Genomic DNA, 15769 nt, shown 5'->3' with positions numbered 1-15769 from the left:
TTCTACTAGCGCTAGATTTTGTTTCGATGGCTGAATGTAGAGGGGTAGGCTACTGAAAGCTTCAGTAGACAGCCCACATTCTGTTTGTAAAGGGTGCAGGGGGAATGAATGTACGTTTTGAAAGTCGTTGTAAGGAGTGTGAAAGACTAACAGAGTCGGAATGGAAGGCGTATGAAACCTATCTGAAGAAACTTGAACGAGATAGGTTAAGGAGGTCTTCCTCCAGGAGTGTTTCAGGTAGGCAAGATTTAAATTATTCTCCTGCTAACCCTCCTTCTGTAGATTATGCTCCTACCCCTGTAGTGTTGCCTCCGGCCCCTGATACAGTGTCGGTAGAAGGTAATACGTTATCGCTAATTCTTGAATCGATTCGTAACTTAGAATCAAAAGTGTTAGCTCTGGAGAGCAAAAGTGAAGAAAAGTGCAGTGAAAGTGCCCCTTGTGTAGTGGAGGGATGCGTCAGATCGGCCTCATTTCGCCTCTAGACCTAGACCTCTGCTTGACTCCCAGATTACGGGGAGAGAGCATGTCGAAAGTCGAAGGAGGGTTACGAGGAACCCACCGATCTGGCGTGCCTTCGGCAGCTCTGACGAACATACCCAGACTGCCAAGGAGCGTGCGCGTGCACGTCTTCTCAAGGAGTGCTTTTCTTCTTCTGAAGCTTCCTCCTCCCGCGCAAGGGGTGGAGCTCTCATACCGCATCACGTCCGCTGAAAAGGACGGCTCGCCGTTCGGACGCTTCACGTCCAAGTTGTTCTCCGGAACTTTGCTCGTCGCCTGATAGTGCGTTTGCTGCTTTTCCTCCGCAGAAGAAGCGTAAGGATTCGTCGGAGGCGGAGTCTTCCCTAGATGTTTCTTCGAGCGCCGCAGTCGCTCTAAGGTGCGTGAAGCGGCGGTTCCTGGGAGTAGCAAGAAGGCGTCCCTCGCCGCTCTCCCTGCTCACAGGATCAGCCCCTCCCAGAAAAAGGAGGCTTCACCTACAAGCAAGATTCTTCAGTCTCTTCAGCAGCAACTTCGAGATGTTTTTCCTTCGAGAAAAGGACTGCTCCACGTCGCCGTAAGGATGACAACCTTCCTGTGAAGAGGTCGAGGCGTTCTCCCTCTCCCTCTCCTCGCTCGTCTCTCTCTCCGTTTGAGTCTCCCTCTAGAGTTAGTCCTGCTCCAGCAACTTTCTAGAGGAGGCGAGAAATTCGTTTCTCGCTCTCGTGAAGCGGTTGTTTCCGCTGATTTCGAAACTTGTGGATAAGAAGCGAGTTTCCTTAGATGCAGAACGCGCTTCTGCGAAAGTCAAACGCGCTTTAGTGGACGCCGAACGTGACTCGGTGCAAGTTTCGCGAGCGCCAGTGGAACGCTCAGCGAGGGTTAGTGGACGCTCGGCGCGCACCAGTGGACGCTCGGCGGCGCACAGTGGACGCTCGGTCGCGCATCAGTGGACGCTCGGCGAGCATCAGTGGACGCTCGGCGCGCACCTGTGGACACTCAGCGCGCACAAGGGGACGCCAGGTGTACACCTGTGAGTTTGAGCGCGCTTTCTGTCGGCGCCAGTAGATTGGCTTCGGACGCAAAACGCGCGCATACGGACGTCAGTTTTCCACTTCCGCAAGCACAGGCGGAGCGGGAACTCTTCCTGTTCGCCGTTCTTTCTCTTTGAGAAAGCTCGGGACTCTTCTTTACTTCCTCCGACTTCTCCAGTGTCTGAAGAGGAAGTTAGTGACGCTTTCGTCGAAAGGGACGAAGAACAGCAGTTGGCTCCAGTTTCGACGGACTACAAGGTTTTGACTCGTTTACTTCAGTCAGTCTTGCAGACACCTTTCCACCTGAAAGCTCCACGTACTCCTCCCTCTCAGTTTTCGTCTTCAAAGCTGCTAAGATCTCGGGCTTTGTGAGGATGAAGAAGTCGCTTTCTACGAAGCAAGCTTTTAGAAAGGTCCATGATTGGATGGAAAAGAGGAAAGCTTCAGGCAAGACTTCTTTCGCTTTACCACCTTCAAGACTTGGTGGCAAAGCTGGTATGTGGTATGAGACGGGAGAAAACGTCGGAGTTAAGCTTCCAGCCTCAGCTCAAGGAGACTTGGTAGCATTGTAGACGCCACCAGAAGATCTTTTTTGTCTTCCTCGAAGGTCTCGTGGACACATAGCGAGTTAGACTTTCACCTTAAAGGCCTCTTCAGGACACTAGAGGTCTTTAATTTTCTTGACTGGTGCCTGGGGGTATTGGATGCCAGGTCCAGGAGTTCTGATTCCATCACTCTGGGGGAGCTGTCCAGTGTATTGTCTTGCATGGACAAGGCCGTCAGGGATGGTTCTGAGGAATTGGCTGCTCATTTCAGCACGGGACTGCTTAAGAAAAGAGCACTTTTTTGCAATTTCACTGCAAAGTCGGTCTCACAGCGCAAAAAGCGGATCTTCTTTTCGCGCCTTTCTCAGAACATCTCTTCCCCCAGTCTATGGTAAAGGACATAGCAGCCAGTCTCCAGGAGAAAGCAAACTCAAGACCTTCTGGCTCAGTCTCTAGAAGCCTGCTACTTCTTCGGCTTCTGGGTCCTCTGCTTTGAAGAAGTCGAAGTCCCTTTCGACCGCTTCTTCCTCGAAGCCAGCCCCTCGAGGAAGAGGCTCTTTCAGAGGCAAGACTCCCGCTCCTTCCAAGAGCAAGAAGTGAGAGGGAAGTCCTTCAGACACCGGTAGGAGCCAGACTTCTACATTTCGCGGAAGCTTGGGAAGAGAGAGTGCCGACGCTTGGTCTCTCGACATCGTCAAGAAGGGGTACAGAATTCCTTTCCTCGTTCCGATTACCCCCGCTGTCTCGACACCAAAGGATTTGTCTCCGTCGTATCAGGGAGAAAAACAGACAGTGCTTCACGATCTATTAGATCAAATGATCGAGAGCAGCAGGCAGTGGAACAAGTCTTCGACCGGAGTTCTCCGGGGTTCTACAACCGTCTGTTCCTAGTGCCGAAGCAGTCAGGGGGGAGGGTGGCGCCCCGTTCTGGATGTCAGCAGTCTGAATCGCTTCGTTACCAAGCAGAAGTTCAAGATGGAGACACCTCAATCCGTGCTTGCAGCTTTAAGACCGGGGGATTGGATGGTCTCGTTAGACCTTCAGGACGCATACTTTCACGTCGCCCCATCCATCCCCGTTCAAGGAAATACCTGCGGTTTGTCCTGAAAGGGAAAGATTTTCCAATTCAGGGCACTCTGCTTCGGTCTCAGCACGGCGCCGATGGTGTTCACCGTTCTTAAAATGAAGAACGTTGCGAGGTGGCTCCATCTTGCGGATATAAGGATCTCCTCTCTACCTAGACGACTGGTCTTATTCGAGCCTCATCGCCAGAACAGGTGTCTGAAGGACCTGCAACACGACTCTGTCGTTAGCGAAGTCCCTGGGACTTCTGGTGAATCTCGAGAAGTCGCAATCTGACTCCTTCTCAATCCTTAGTCTATCTGGGGATTCAGATGGACTCAGTGGCTTTTCGGGCTTTTCCGTCCCAGGGGCGACAACTTCAATGCCTGGACAAAGTGTCGGCCTTTCTGGGGAAGGAAACATGCTCGGTGAGGGAATGGATGAGTCTGCTGGGGACCATTTTCCTCACTGGAGAAGTTTGTTTCTCTGGGAAGGGTTGCACCTCCGACCACTTCAGTTTCTTCCTCTCAAGCAATTGGTCACGCAAACAGGATCTAGAAGAGGTCTTGCTTTTGACGGAAGAAGTGAAAAAGCACCTCAAATGGTGGTTGGATCCAAAGAAGCTTGCGGAAGGTCTTTCGCTCAAGCTTCGGAACCCCGACCTAGTGTTGTTCTCCGACGCGTCCTCCACCGGTTGGGGAGCAACACTGGAGGGAGAGAAGTGTCAGGCACCTGGAGAGGGGAACAGGTGTCCTGGCACATCAAATCTAAAAGAACTCTCAGCGTTTACCTCGCTCTGAGGTTCTTCGAGGAGGAAGTCTCCAGCAAAGTGGTTCAGATAAACTCGGACAACACCACAGCCTTGGCATACCTCAGGAAACAGGGGGGAACTCACTCTCATTCTCTGTTCGTCATCGCGAGGAATATCCTGATGTGGGCGAAGGCGCAAAACGTCACGATTCTGACAAGGTTTGTGTCAGGCGTGGAAAAACGTGCGAGCGGACCTTCTCAGTCGGCAAGGACATGCTTCTGCCGACGGAATGGACCCTTCATCAGGAAGTATGCCAGGCGCTATGGAAGCTGTGGGGACGTCCTCATGTGGACGTTTTCGCACTTCCCGAACGAAGAGACTTCCGCTGTATTGCTCCCCAGTTCTGGACCGGGAGCAGTGGCAGTAGACGCCCTACTGTGGAATTGGTCGGGACTAGACGTTTACGCTTTTACCCCCATTCAAAATACTCGGGGAGGGGAGTAATGAGGAAGTTCGCTGCATCAGAAGGAGCGAGGATGACCCTCATCGCCCCTTCTGGCCAGCGGCCGACCTGGTTCACGGAGGTGATGTCCTTCCTAATAGACTTTCCGAGGACTCTGCCCCTAAGGAAAGATCTACTCAGACAGCCCCACTTCGAGAGGTACCACAAAAACCTCCCCGCTCTGAGCTCTGACTGCGTTCAGACTATCAAGAAGTTGGCCAGAGCGAGGGGTTTTTTTTTTTTTTTTTTTTTTTTTTTTTTTCAAGACCTGTGCGGCAACGGCGATTGCCAACGCAAGGAGGCCCTCCTCAGTCGCAGTTTTACCAATCAAAGTGGGCTGTCTTTAGAAGTTGGTGCAGAAGGAAGGGCATTTCCTCCACTCAACCTCTGTGAGCCAGATAGCAGATTTCCTTCTTCATCTTAGGAAAGAAGCGAAACTAGCCGTTCCCACGATAAAGGCTACAGAAGCGTGCTTTCTGTGGTCTTCAGACATAGAGGACTCGACTTAGCGAATGATAAAGACATTTCATGATCTCATTAGATCATTTGAGACTGTGAAAGTTCTCCAACCTAAGGTACCATCGTGGAACTTAGACGTGTACTGAAGTTCCTCATGTCGAGTCAATTTGAACCGCTCCATTTAGCCTCGCTTAGGAATCTTACTAAGAAGACTATTTCCTAACCGCTCTGGCGACGGCGAAGAGGGTTAGCGAAATTCAAGTCATAAGCAAGCATATTGGGTTCAAGGATCATTGTGCAGTTTGTTTCCTTAAGTCCTACGTTCTTGGCAAAGAACGAGAACCCTTCCAACCCTTGGCCGAGAACGTTCGAGATCAAGGGGGTTGTCGGAGCTAGTGGGACCTGAAGCTGAGAGAGTCCTGTGTCCTGTCAGGGCTCTCAAGTTTTATTTGCAGAAGAACTAGAGCATGCAGAGGTTCTTCGGAGAACTTGTGGTGCTCTGTGAAAAAACCAGATCTTCCGTTGTCGAAGAATGCACTGCGTTCTTCTTAAGAAGTACGGTTAAGGAAGCCCATGAAAAGTGTGGTGAAAGTGACATGGAGCTTCTGAAAGTGAAAGCCACGAGTTGAGGGCTATTGCTACTTCGGTGGCTTTTCACAAGAATATGGCAATCAAAGACATTTTGAGCGCCACTTATTGGCGAAGCATTCGGTGTTCGCTTCACACTACCTGCGGGAGGTGAAAGCAACATACGAAAATTGTTACTTCGCTAGGACCATACGTCGCTGCAGACACTGTTTTGGGTGCAGGAGGTAGCGCTCATCCTATCCTTTAATGGTTTAGGGGAGTTTTTAACTTGTGTTATGGTTGTGGGGTTGACCGCCTGCGGCGGATCTCCCTTCCATTAGCTTAGTCTATGTGGGATACTTTTGGTAGGCTACGCCAGGTGGTTTGGTTTTTACTTCGTTGCCCTCATTTGTATGGTCTATGGTCTAGTCACGTCGTGGTCTCGCCCTGTTGACAGATCATCTGGAGTGCACCAGCTATATAGGTCTCTACCTCGCTGGCAACTCTAGTAGCACAAGCAGACTTACGCGGCAGTAAACTCGAAGTCAGCTATGCTAACAGGTAAGGAATCAAGATATCAATTATCTGCATATATATGTTTTCCTAAAATCTTCTATTCTGTCTACTCCCACCACCAAAGGGTGGGATTCAGCTATATATATATCTGACAGGTAAGTTTCATGAACAAAATGATATGTAATGATACAATTAAGTTTGTTCATACTTACCTGGCAGATATATATAATCAAGTACCCACCCACCTCCCCTCAGGAGACAGTGGAAATAAAAAATTATGAATGAGAAAAATGGGAATGATTCCTGATACCCGCCTCCAGCGGCGGGAATGGGTACTAACCACGCCTGACTCCCACTGCGTGTGTCGTAAGTGTTTAAATTTCTGTCGGATTCGGAAAAATACAGCTATATATATATCTGCCAGGTAAGTATGAACAAACTTAATTGTATCATTACAATATCATTTTATTACTCAGAGATGCGATACAAACTTTTTCATTACCCTGTATACATATAGCCTATTACTGGCCCAAATTTAAAGCTATTCTCTTATGTCTGCTAATTCCTTAGTCCTTACTGTGTTTTTATCGCCTACTATTAGGAATTATTGACCGCTAAAATGAATTAGCTTAGTGTATATCTGGCGACTCTTTCCTGCGACCTGCGATTGAAGTTTAGTAGTAATCTGCTTACCAGCATAATTATATCTCACTTGCAAATGTTTTTCAGTTATTGCTTTAATCAATGAGTGCAAGTGGATTGTCCAATGGTTGTGTATAATACATGTGATAACCAAACTCTGAAAATATTGTTTTGCCTCTGTAAGCTGTAAACTGAAAACTAACTAACTAATTGATGGAAGTTAACTCTCCCCAGTGTTTAGTTGCAGGACAACATTTCCCTCATATTTTTTTCACATGTATTGCATATACGTATCAATAACATGATTTGATGGATACACCCATTTTCCTTTGGTTTTTAATTTAATGCGGGTGTGAATAAAATTAGCGTCTGTTAACGTTAATGCATCAATGTAGACCTCACGCTGTAAAGACTTTTTTAACTTAAAAACAACAAAGCCAGCAATATAACCTTCTGTTTTATTTGAACATTTTGACAAGGGGTAATGGTTTGGAATATAATCATAATCATCTTCCTTGTCATCTGAATATGCTTCTTGAACTTCTAAAATTCAATCTTGAAACAGAAGCATTTATATTCCTTACTGCAACCTGCTCTTTTATGCTGCTTGAAGCAGTTAATATGGGCACCGACTCTAATGGCAAGCAGTTGCCATGAATGGTATCCATTAAGTCATTATGTACAAGTAGTCTTTTGTAAGCAGCAGAGAATAGTTCAATATGATCCTGACTGAATTTGTAGGTCATCAAAAATTGTAAAGTCCCACCATCTGATGCAATACAGGTTTCGTAAAGAATCTGAAGACTTCGTATGCAATAGAGAAAGTCAATGAAACCAGTTTTTCTATTTGATTTTAAGATGTCTTTACCGTCCTGAAGTCTCAAAGAGCTGATATATATTTCTGCTTTTATTAAAAAATCTTCAATATCACTTGCATTATTCTTCTGCATTGGGCTCTTAAATCCTTTGGCATTTAGACTTCAAGAATTTGATATGTCAAATAAGGTGCTGAATACCATAATGAATTCAATAGTAGCTTCACTTCCCTCAAATTCACATATTTTTTCATCAAGGCATTATAGTTTCGGTAAAGATGTCAACTGTCTGAGGATAAAATGAAGTACGAAATTATGTAAACCGTAAGCAGAAGAGTACGCACACAAGAAAGCTAAAAGAACAAATTAAAATAACATAGCTCATCAAAAATAAAAAGTGTGACACCTTAGTCATCGCAAGGTCGCGTACCTACGGTCGACCCAGGGATTCAGTTGCCAGTCCCAATATGGCAGCCAGTGACCTGAGTGGCTCCAATTATCCCGCAGCAAGGCATCTCCTAACCATTATTCTTCCAAGATTAGCTATAAGATACCTGGAAAATATTCAAGTGCTGGCTATAATCTATTGTCTTTATTACTTAGCAGACCTTGTTACCCATCTGAAAGGCCAGACCCCTTGTGACTTGTTCAGTTGAGGTGCCACTGTAAGGATGTGTACCGTTTTCTTCAAGAATTTTTTTCTATTTACTTTTATCCTGGAACAGAAAAGTCTTCAGCTGAAGGTTGTAAACGCTGTGACATCTACACGAAAGCACCAAATAAATTCCTCCTCAGTATTGGGGCCTGTGACGGTACTGTGTCTGAATACTCAGGAGACCTTGTTTATGAAATTAAAAAGGATGCAATGGAAGAATTAATCAAAAGGTGATCTTGCCTTGTTACACATTTTTTCTTGAAAAGATGAATAGTAACATGATGAAAAAGCAGTTTTTTGTTAAACTTAGCAATTGAAAGTCCAAAACTTATGAGTTCAATTTTATCTGTTGTATGTCCTTGAAAGTAGTTATATTTTATAGAAAAATCACCTGTATAGTAGCAATGAGATTATTCAAATGTTTTTGTTTCCTCTAATCATTTGATTTAAAGCTACAAAAGTAGAATTTGTATTGGGGTTTGTGATCCAGTCATTTGAAGTAAGAAATTGGGAAAATATGGAAAATCTTGGGTTAAACATTTATTTTTCCAATTCCCTCAGCTGAATATTTTCCAGAAATACATTTACACACAAAAAAAACTTAAACTCTTCAGGGCCAAGGGCAGGAATTTCTTGAATGATGACGTATACAGTTAATCATTAAAATTATGTAGCTAACTTCTTCAGCTAATTATTTTCTATGAACAGCAACAAACTGATAAAATCACAGTCCATAAAACATTACATATGCCAGTTATGAGAATTAACATAGACATTGTTATGGGGGCTGGATGTGTTGATGTTAGGAGGTTTAAAAAAAATAGTTGAAAGCTATATTTATTAATTATACTATATACATTCATATGGTCTCACAAAAGCATGTAGCTTGTGCATAAACTAATACTTAAGCTAATATTTGCATTATAAGATTTTACTGTATTGACAATTATTATGTACATTAACTTACAACAAAGGCATCATTCCAGTTAACACTGTATAGAATTTTACAACAATTCGTTCTAACTGTGGCGCATACCAAGGGCCCCTCACTCATGTACTAGTTTCTTGTGTCTCAGGATTCAAATGGCAAAGAAGAAGGACAAATCTCTACCAAAACATCATAACAACACAACAAGAAAAACGTGATTTCTACAAAACAGCTCTTTAAACAAAACAAGGCAGATCATCACTACATATTTTCAAACTACCTACCAGAGAATACAGAGCAGGCAGTTTCTATCAAAACATAGGTTTAATACACAACAAAGAGAGCTCACAATCTCCAACAAAACAAGGCTTACTTTCCATCTTACAGAGCTTTTAGAAGACAGTCATTACTCTTTGCGATCAAAACTACAACTCAGGTTCTAAGCAGGAAACTCAAGTACTATGTGAAAGTTTTCAGTAATCACTTTCTTATGACTATCTGTTTCATTCTCTTATCTTCTCTTACGTAAATATCTACCTCTACGAGGATACTGTTAGGAACTAATACTATCTGACACAAAATTTACATTACTAATGGTATGCAGAATAAAGTGAAATCTACATAAATATATAATGATTATCACAAGCAAACATAAAAGTTTCATAAATTCAAAACATTTACTATCATAGCATCAGTTAACGTTGTAGCTTCATGTACAGTACCATGGCTTTGAAAAAATACGACTTGCTTACATTTGCAGTTTTCACCTAGAAATTTGTTTTGGCTTCTAATTAAGTGGTCCGTTTTCTAAGGATATCAATTATCATTGTTGATTCATAGCTAGATTAGTATTCTGAATTATTAAACCCTTTACTTACTAATAATTATAGTGACATTTTATTAACAGACAAAATATTCCAAGTGAATTTATTCTGAGAGAAGCAACTGCAAAGGACATCCCAGACATATTTGAATGTTTAAAAAGCCTGCACCTGTATTTGGGTATACTAAATGAAGTAATAACTGACGAGACAGGTATGTACCTATGCAAAGTTTCTGTAACTTTTCAATGATGTAATCTTATGACACAGATGTTATTTTATTGTTTTATGTAAAATCACTTGCATGGAGAAGTTAAAGTTCAGATCAGGCAGTAGAAAAATATTTAGCTTATAAGAAAAACAATATAATATGCTTCATATGTGAATCCCTTTTCTGTTTTGTATCTCCAATTTTACCCTTTTATCAATAGTGTTTCTTCTTTTATTTTAGTGTTGATCAAAGAAGGTTTTGGAAAGCGCCCTCTGTTTAAGTCATATGTTGCCGAGAGAAACGGTTCAATAGTGGGGTATACCTTATTCTCATACACCTATGGTTTCGATGGGCCTGAGGTCTACATGGAGGATCTGTATGTTTCTTCTGAATGCAGAGGAACAGGAATTGGCACTGCTCTGTGGGCTAGTGTACTCAAGGTCAGTATCATCAAAAGGAAAGTTTATTCTTCCACAGTAGTAATTGACTCTGCTCAGTAGGGTGCTGTACTATTTGTAGGTCAGCAACTTCATAAGGGAATTTATTCCTTTTTGCAGTAACTTGATGCAAGGTACTTACTCTGAAAAGTATGTTGGTACATAGAATTATTATTGTTTTATATATTTTCATTTCAAGATCTTATGTACATAGCTTTATTTTTTATATTGGCATTTTTTCAGATTTTTTTTTACCAAGCCTTTGTAGACCTATAACTTTTCTAACATTTGATTCAGACAATCTACAATATGTTTGCAGCTTTACAAAACTTCCACAGCTGCCTACACATCAAAAATAGAACTTTCTTTATTGAATACCCCCAGTCATGATTGTAGTATATGTACTTGTTTTTCTGCAGTAATAATTGGCTGTGATCACCAGATGCAATGAGCTATATTATCTCAAAACACCTTGTGAAATATACCTGTATCCAACATTGGATTTTCTAATTAAAATGTGAGGAAAAAATTTTAAAATTCTAAGCGTAAATGTTACATTATTACATTGTAATGCATTCAACCAGTTCATACTAATATTAATTTTTCTACAAGATTTTGGGCTTCGTGATTGCATACTTGAAAACTGACATTTGCCACCTCAGAAGACAAAGGAACTTGATTCTGATGTAGTTACGTAGTGGAGTTGTGCTGTTAATGCACCTCATGCAGTACATTGTAGGAATTACTAAGGATTATGGTATCCTTTGGCCCTTAACTGCAACCCATTTTCATTCCTTTTACTGTACCTCTGTTTATATTCTCTTTCTTGCATCTTACTTTCCACCCTCTCCTAACAATTGTTTCATTGGGCGAATGCACGGTTTTCTTCCTGTTACACCTTTAAAATCTTTTTACTCTCAATTTCCCTTTCAGCACTGAATAGTCTCATAGGTCCCCGTGTTTGAGCTTTGGCTTAAACTTTATATTCCATATACGTATTACAAAAAGCTTAATGTAAAACACAGTAGTCAAAATTGATGTTACTGAAGTACTGTATTTATATTTTCCAGAATACTTTTTATTTTATCTCAATTTTTTCATCATTGTCTCTGAGAATTTACTTTTTTATGCCACATTGTCTGACGGGATAAATTTTTTGTTTGAAATTACTTGATAATTTTATCGTCATTTAGATTTTTATTGCATGAATCTGTTTCTTTTCAGGAGACCCTCAAGATCGGTGGTAAGAGGTGCACCCACATAGTTGCTTCTGACAATAAATCATCCATAGGGTATTACAAGAGTAAAGGTGCTCATGACTTAAGCCAGACTAAGAACATACACTTTTTCAAACAACTGTTGAACTAGAATGTCGACAAAGTAAAAAAAAAAATGGCTTGAAAGAACAGGACATACACATTTTCAAAACAAACCGTTGAACTAGGTATATCGACACAAGTTAAAAAAAAAATGGCTTGAAGGAACAGGAACCATACATTTATTTCAAACAACCGTTGAACTAGAATATCAAACACAGTAAAAAAAATGGCTTGAAAGAACAGCGACCATACATTTCTTCTTCAAACAAACCTTTTGAACTAGAATATCGACTCAGAAAAAAAAAAAATGGCTGGAAAGAACAGGACAATCATTTCTTCAAAACAAACCGTTGAACTAGAATATCGACACAGTAAAAAAAAAAAAATTGCTGGAAAGAACAGGACATACATTTCTTCAAACAACCGTTGAACTAGAATATCGACACAGTAAAAAAAAAATGGTTGGAAAGAACAGGACATACATTTCTTCAAACAACCGTTGAACTAGAATATCGACACAGTAAAAAAAAAAAAAATGGCTGGAAAGAACAGGACATACATTTCTTCAAAACAACCGTTGAACTAGAATATCGACACAGTAAAAAAAAATGGTTGGAAAGAACAGGACATACATTTCTTCAAACAACCGTTGAACTAGAATATCGACACAGTAAAAAAAAAAAAATGGCTGGAAAGAACAGGACATACATTTCTTCAAACAACCGTTGAACTAGAATATCGACACAGTAAAAAAAAAAAAAATGGCTGGAGAACAGGACATACGCATTTTACAAACAAAAAACCGTTGAACGTAGAATATCGACACAGTAAAAAAAAAGTTGGCCTGGAAGAAGAACAGGACATACACATTTTTCAAACAACCGTTGAACTAGAATATCGACACCCAGTAAAAAAAAAAATGGCTGGAAAGAACAGGGAAAAAAAAACATACACATTTTTCAAACGAACCGTTGAACTAGAAAATTCGACACAGTAAAAAAAAAAAATAAAAAAAAAAAAATGGCGGGAAAGTAACCAGGACATAACACATTTTCCCAAACAACCGTTGAACTAGAATATCGACAATCAGTCAAAAAAAAAAAATGGCGTTGGAAAGAACAGGACATACACATTTTCAAACAACCGTTGAACTAGGAAAATAATCGACACCAGTAAAAAAAAAAAATGGCGGAAAGAACAGGACATACACATTTTCAAACAACCGTTGAACTATTAGAATATCGACACAGTAAAAAAAAAAAAAATGGCAGGAAAGATGAACAGGGACATACACATTTTCAAACAACCGTTTGAACTAGAATATCGACACAGTAAAAAAAAAATGGCTGGAAAGAACAGGATACATTTCTTCAAACAACCGTTGAACTAGAATATCGACAAAGTAAAAAAAATGGCTAGAAAGAACAGGACATACATTTCTTTCTTCAAACAACCGTTGAACTAGAATATCGACACCGTAAAAAATAAAAAAAATGGCTAGAAAGAACAGGACACACATTACTTCAAACAACCGTTGAACTAGAATGAGACTAGATTATTCGGCACGTAAAAAAAAAAATGGCTGAAAGAACAGGACATAAACATTTCTTCAAACAACCGCTTGAACTAGAATATCGACAACCAAGTAAAAAAAAATGGCTGGGAAAACGAACAGGACATAACACATTTTCTAACAACTGTTGAACTAGAATATCGACACAGTAAAAAAAAGATGGCTGGAAAGAACAGACATACATTTTAAAACAACCGTTGAACTAGAATATCGACAAAGTAAAAAAAAATGGCTAGAAAGAACAGGACATACATTTCTTCAAACAACCGTTGAACTAGAATATCGACACAGTAAAAAAAAAAAAATGGCTGGAAAGAACAGGACATACATTTCTTCAAACAACCGTTGAACTAGAATATCGACACAGTAAAAAAAAAAATGGCTGAAAAAAACAGGACATACACATTTTCTAACAACCGTTGAACTAGAATATCGACAAGGTAAAAAAAAAGATGGCTGGAAAGAACAGGACATACATTTCTTCAAACAACCGTTGAACTAGAGTATCGACACAGTAAAAAAAAAAGTCTGCAAAGAACAGTACTTTCAAAAATATCAAAAAAATTATTGCACATCACACATACACATAGTAGAATAGTATAAGTAGTGTATATACTCAAGCTAAGATAAAAATACATAACATAGAAATTCACTGACAATTATATGTGATAGACTGCAGTATGCAACTAGGCTCACAAGCTTCCATACATGTCAGAGAAAACTAAAAGGTTTCTGAAAGATCTGCACAGCTGTGATATTTTTCCAGATTAAGGTGGACTTCACTCTGTATTAACACAGAATTCACTCAGGACTTGTTCCCTTTGTAATGCTATTGTCGTAGGATTTCAAATGCTTCCAAATACTATAAAGTTTCAAATTAGTACTTTCAAGAAAAATCAGTTGCTTCCAAAAATAAGATTTCAAATGCGTCCAAAAAAGTAAAACATGTCACTTTTGATGGTAGATATACTGGCATTCTTGGGCTGTTCTTGATTAGTTCTCTGTGCTGTGTCTGGGCATTATGTTTATATATAATTTTGGAATAGCTCACTCAAGAGTTGCATGCCCTGAGTATGGGTATAAATTACAATAAAAGACTAGACTATTTTATTTTTTATGAATTTTAATCGTCAATTTTAATGCACTATTGGACCAATGAGTCCTTTTAAAAACTGGTTATATCTTGAAAGTTTTACATTTCTGATTAAAGACAATTTTCCTTTGTTATTTTTTTTTGTTTGCACATGCGAGAATTAACATCGTTTAGAATTATTTGTAGAATAAAATATTTTATCAGATATAAAATCTCCTTATTTAAGATCCACTAGCTGTTAAAAATTTTTGTGGCTTTGGTTATAGAATGAAAAAGGACAACTATAGCCATGATGTAAGAAGTTGTCAAATATACCTTGAAATAAGGCAAATATGGCTGAGAAGGTGTTGCCACCTTTATACATGGTGAAATCGAAGAAAGTGTGAATTTATTGACAAAGAACTTGAGAGTTGTTATTTACAGGTAAAAAATTATATAATGTGGGCTATGATTTTTTTCCAGTTTCTCTCCCAAGGCTGTTTTTTTGTTCTTGCAAACTGCATATTGCCTCCATTAATGAAAAATAGATATTGACAGTTATGATCATCAGTAAATTCGTTGTTTTTTTTACCATACAGCCTCATAAGAAAAACAAAAGAAATGAGAGATAAACATTGAAGTTGTCTTCTAAACTGTATTGTTCTTTTTCCTTTTTTTTTTCTTGCAAATGTTTCTCCAAACTGCCTCTTTTCAAAGATATTAGCGACAGGCGTTACCACTACAAAAGAGGAAATTCCTTCAGCGATAAGAGGCTTACATGATCCTCACTTATCTCAGCAACATTTCTTCTTTAAGGAATGAGAGAAGAAGACGACAGTCTTCTTCCTCACTCTTCTTTACCCGTTCTTGCAAGAGGGGAAACCCATAATAGATAAAAAGTGGACTGGCATCACCTGGTCTGTTTCTCATGGGCTTCTCTATACCTTTATTTGTATCTCTTTGATAATATCTTTTGATTTACGATCTCTCGCTGTCTTGTACGAAGGCTCAGGGTTTAGATGTATTCTCTGGTTAGTGTTTTTCTTTTTATTTCAGCTATGAAAATTAAATTTATCGTGATGTTAGAGGAACTTACATAATTAATTTGTATACATACATATATTTGTGAAAGTAACTCCAGAGACAATTCCTTGCTTGATAGGGAAAGCAAGCAACAGTCAGTGTTTACTGAAGAATATATATCTATATCAGTAGTAAATAGAGCCTTTGTAAATCACTCCATTCTGTACCTTTTTCTGTGCAAATTTAATAATTATCAAAATATATATAGATTATCTAGATATATATATTATACATATATATATATATATATATATATATATCATATAATAATATATAGGTATATATATATATATATAT

The 15769-nt window shown here is 39.9% G+C and overlaps 1 protein-coding gene across 1 annotated transcript; it reads left to right on the top strand.

Annotated features, from left to right (window-relative positions):
* Positions 1-8112: 8112 nt before the first annotated feature.
* On the top strand, positions 8113-14622 carry LOC135209563 (diamine acetyltransferase 1-like). The gene is made up of 5 exons (XM_064242224.1): positions 8113-8258; positions 9864-9991; positions 10229-10428; positions 11650-11869; positions 13758-14622. The coding sequence occupies exons 1-4, from the start codon at positions 8239-8241 to the stop codon at positions 11791-11793; spliced, it is 492 nt and encodes a 163-aa protein (XP_064098294.1). The 5' UTR covers positions 8113-8238; the 3' UTR covers positions 11794-11869; positions 13758-14622.
* Positions 14623-15769: the final 1147 nt, after the last annotated feature.

This window comes from Macrobrachium nipponense, chromosome 38 (assembly GCF_015104395.2).
Source record: "Macrobrachium nipponense isolate FS-2020 chromosome 38, ASM1510439v2, whole genome shotgun sequence".
In the NCBI taxonomy this organism is placed as follows: domain Eukaryota; kingdom Metazoa; phylum Arthropoda; class Malacostraca; order Decapoda; family Palaemonidae; genus Macrobrachium; species Macrobrachium nipponense.
This window is presented reverse-complemented; position numbering and strand designations above follow the sequence as displayed.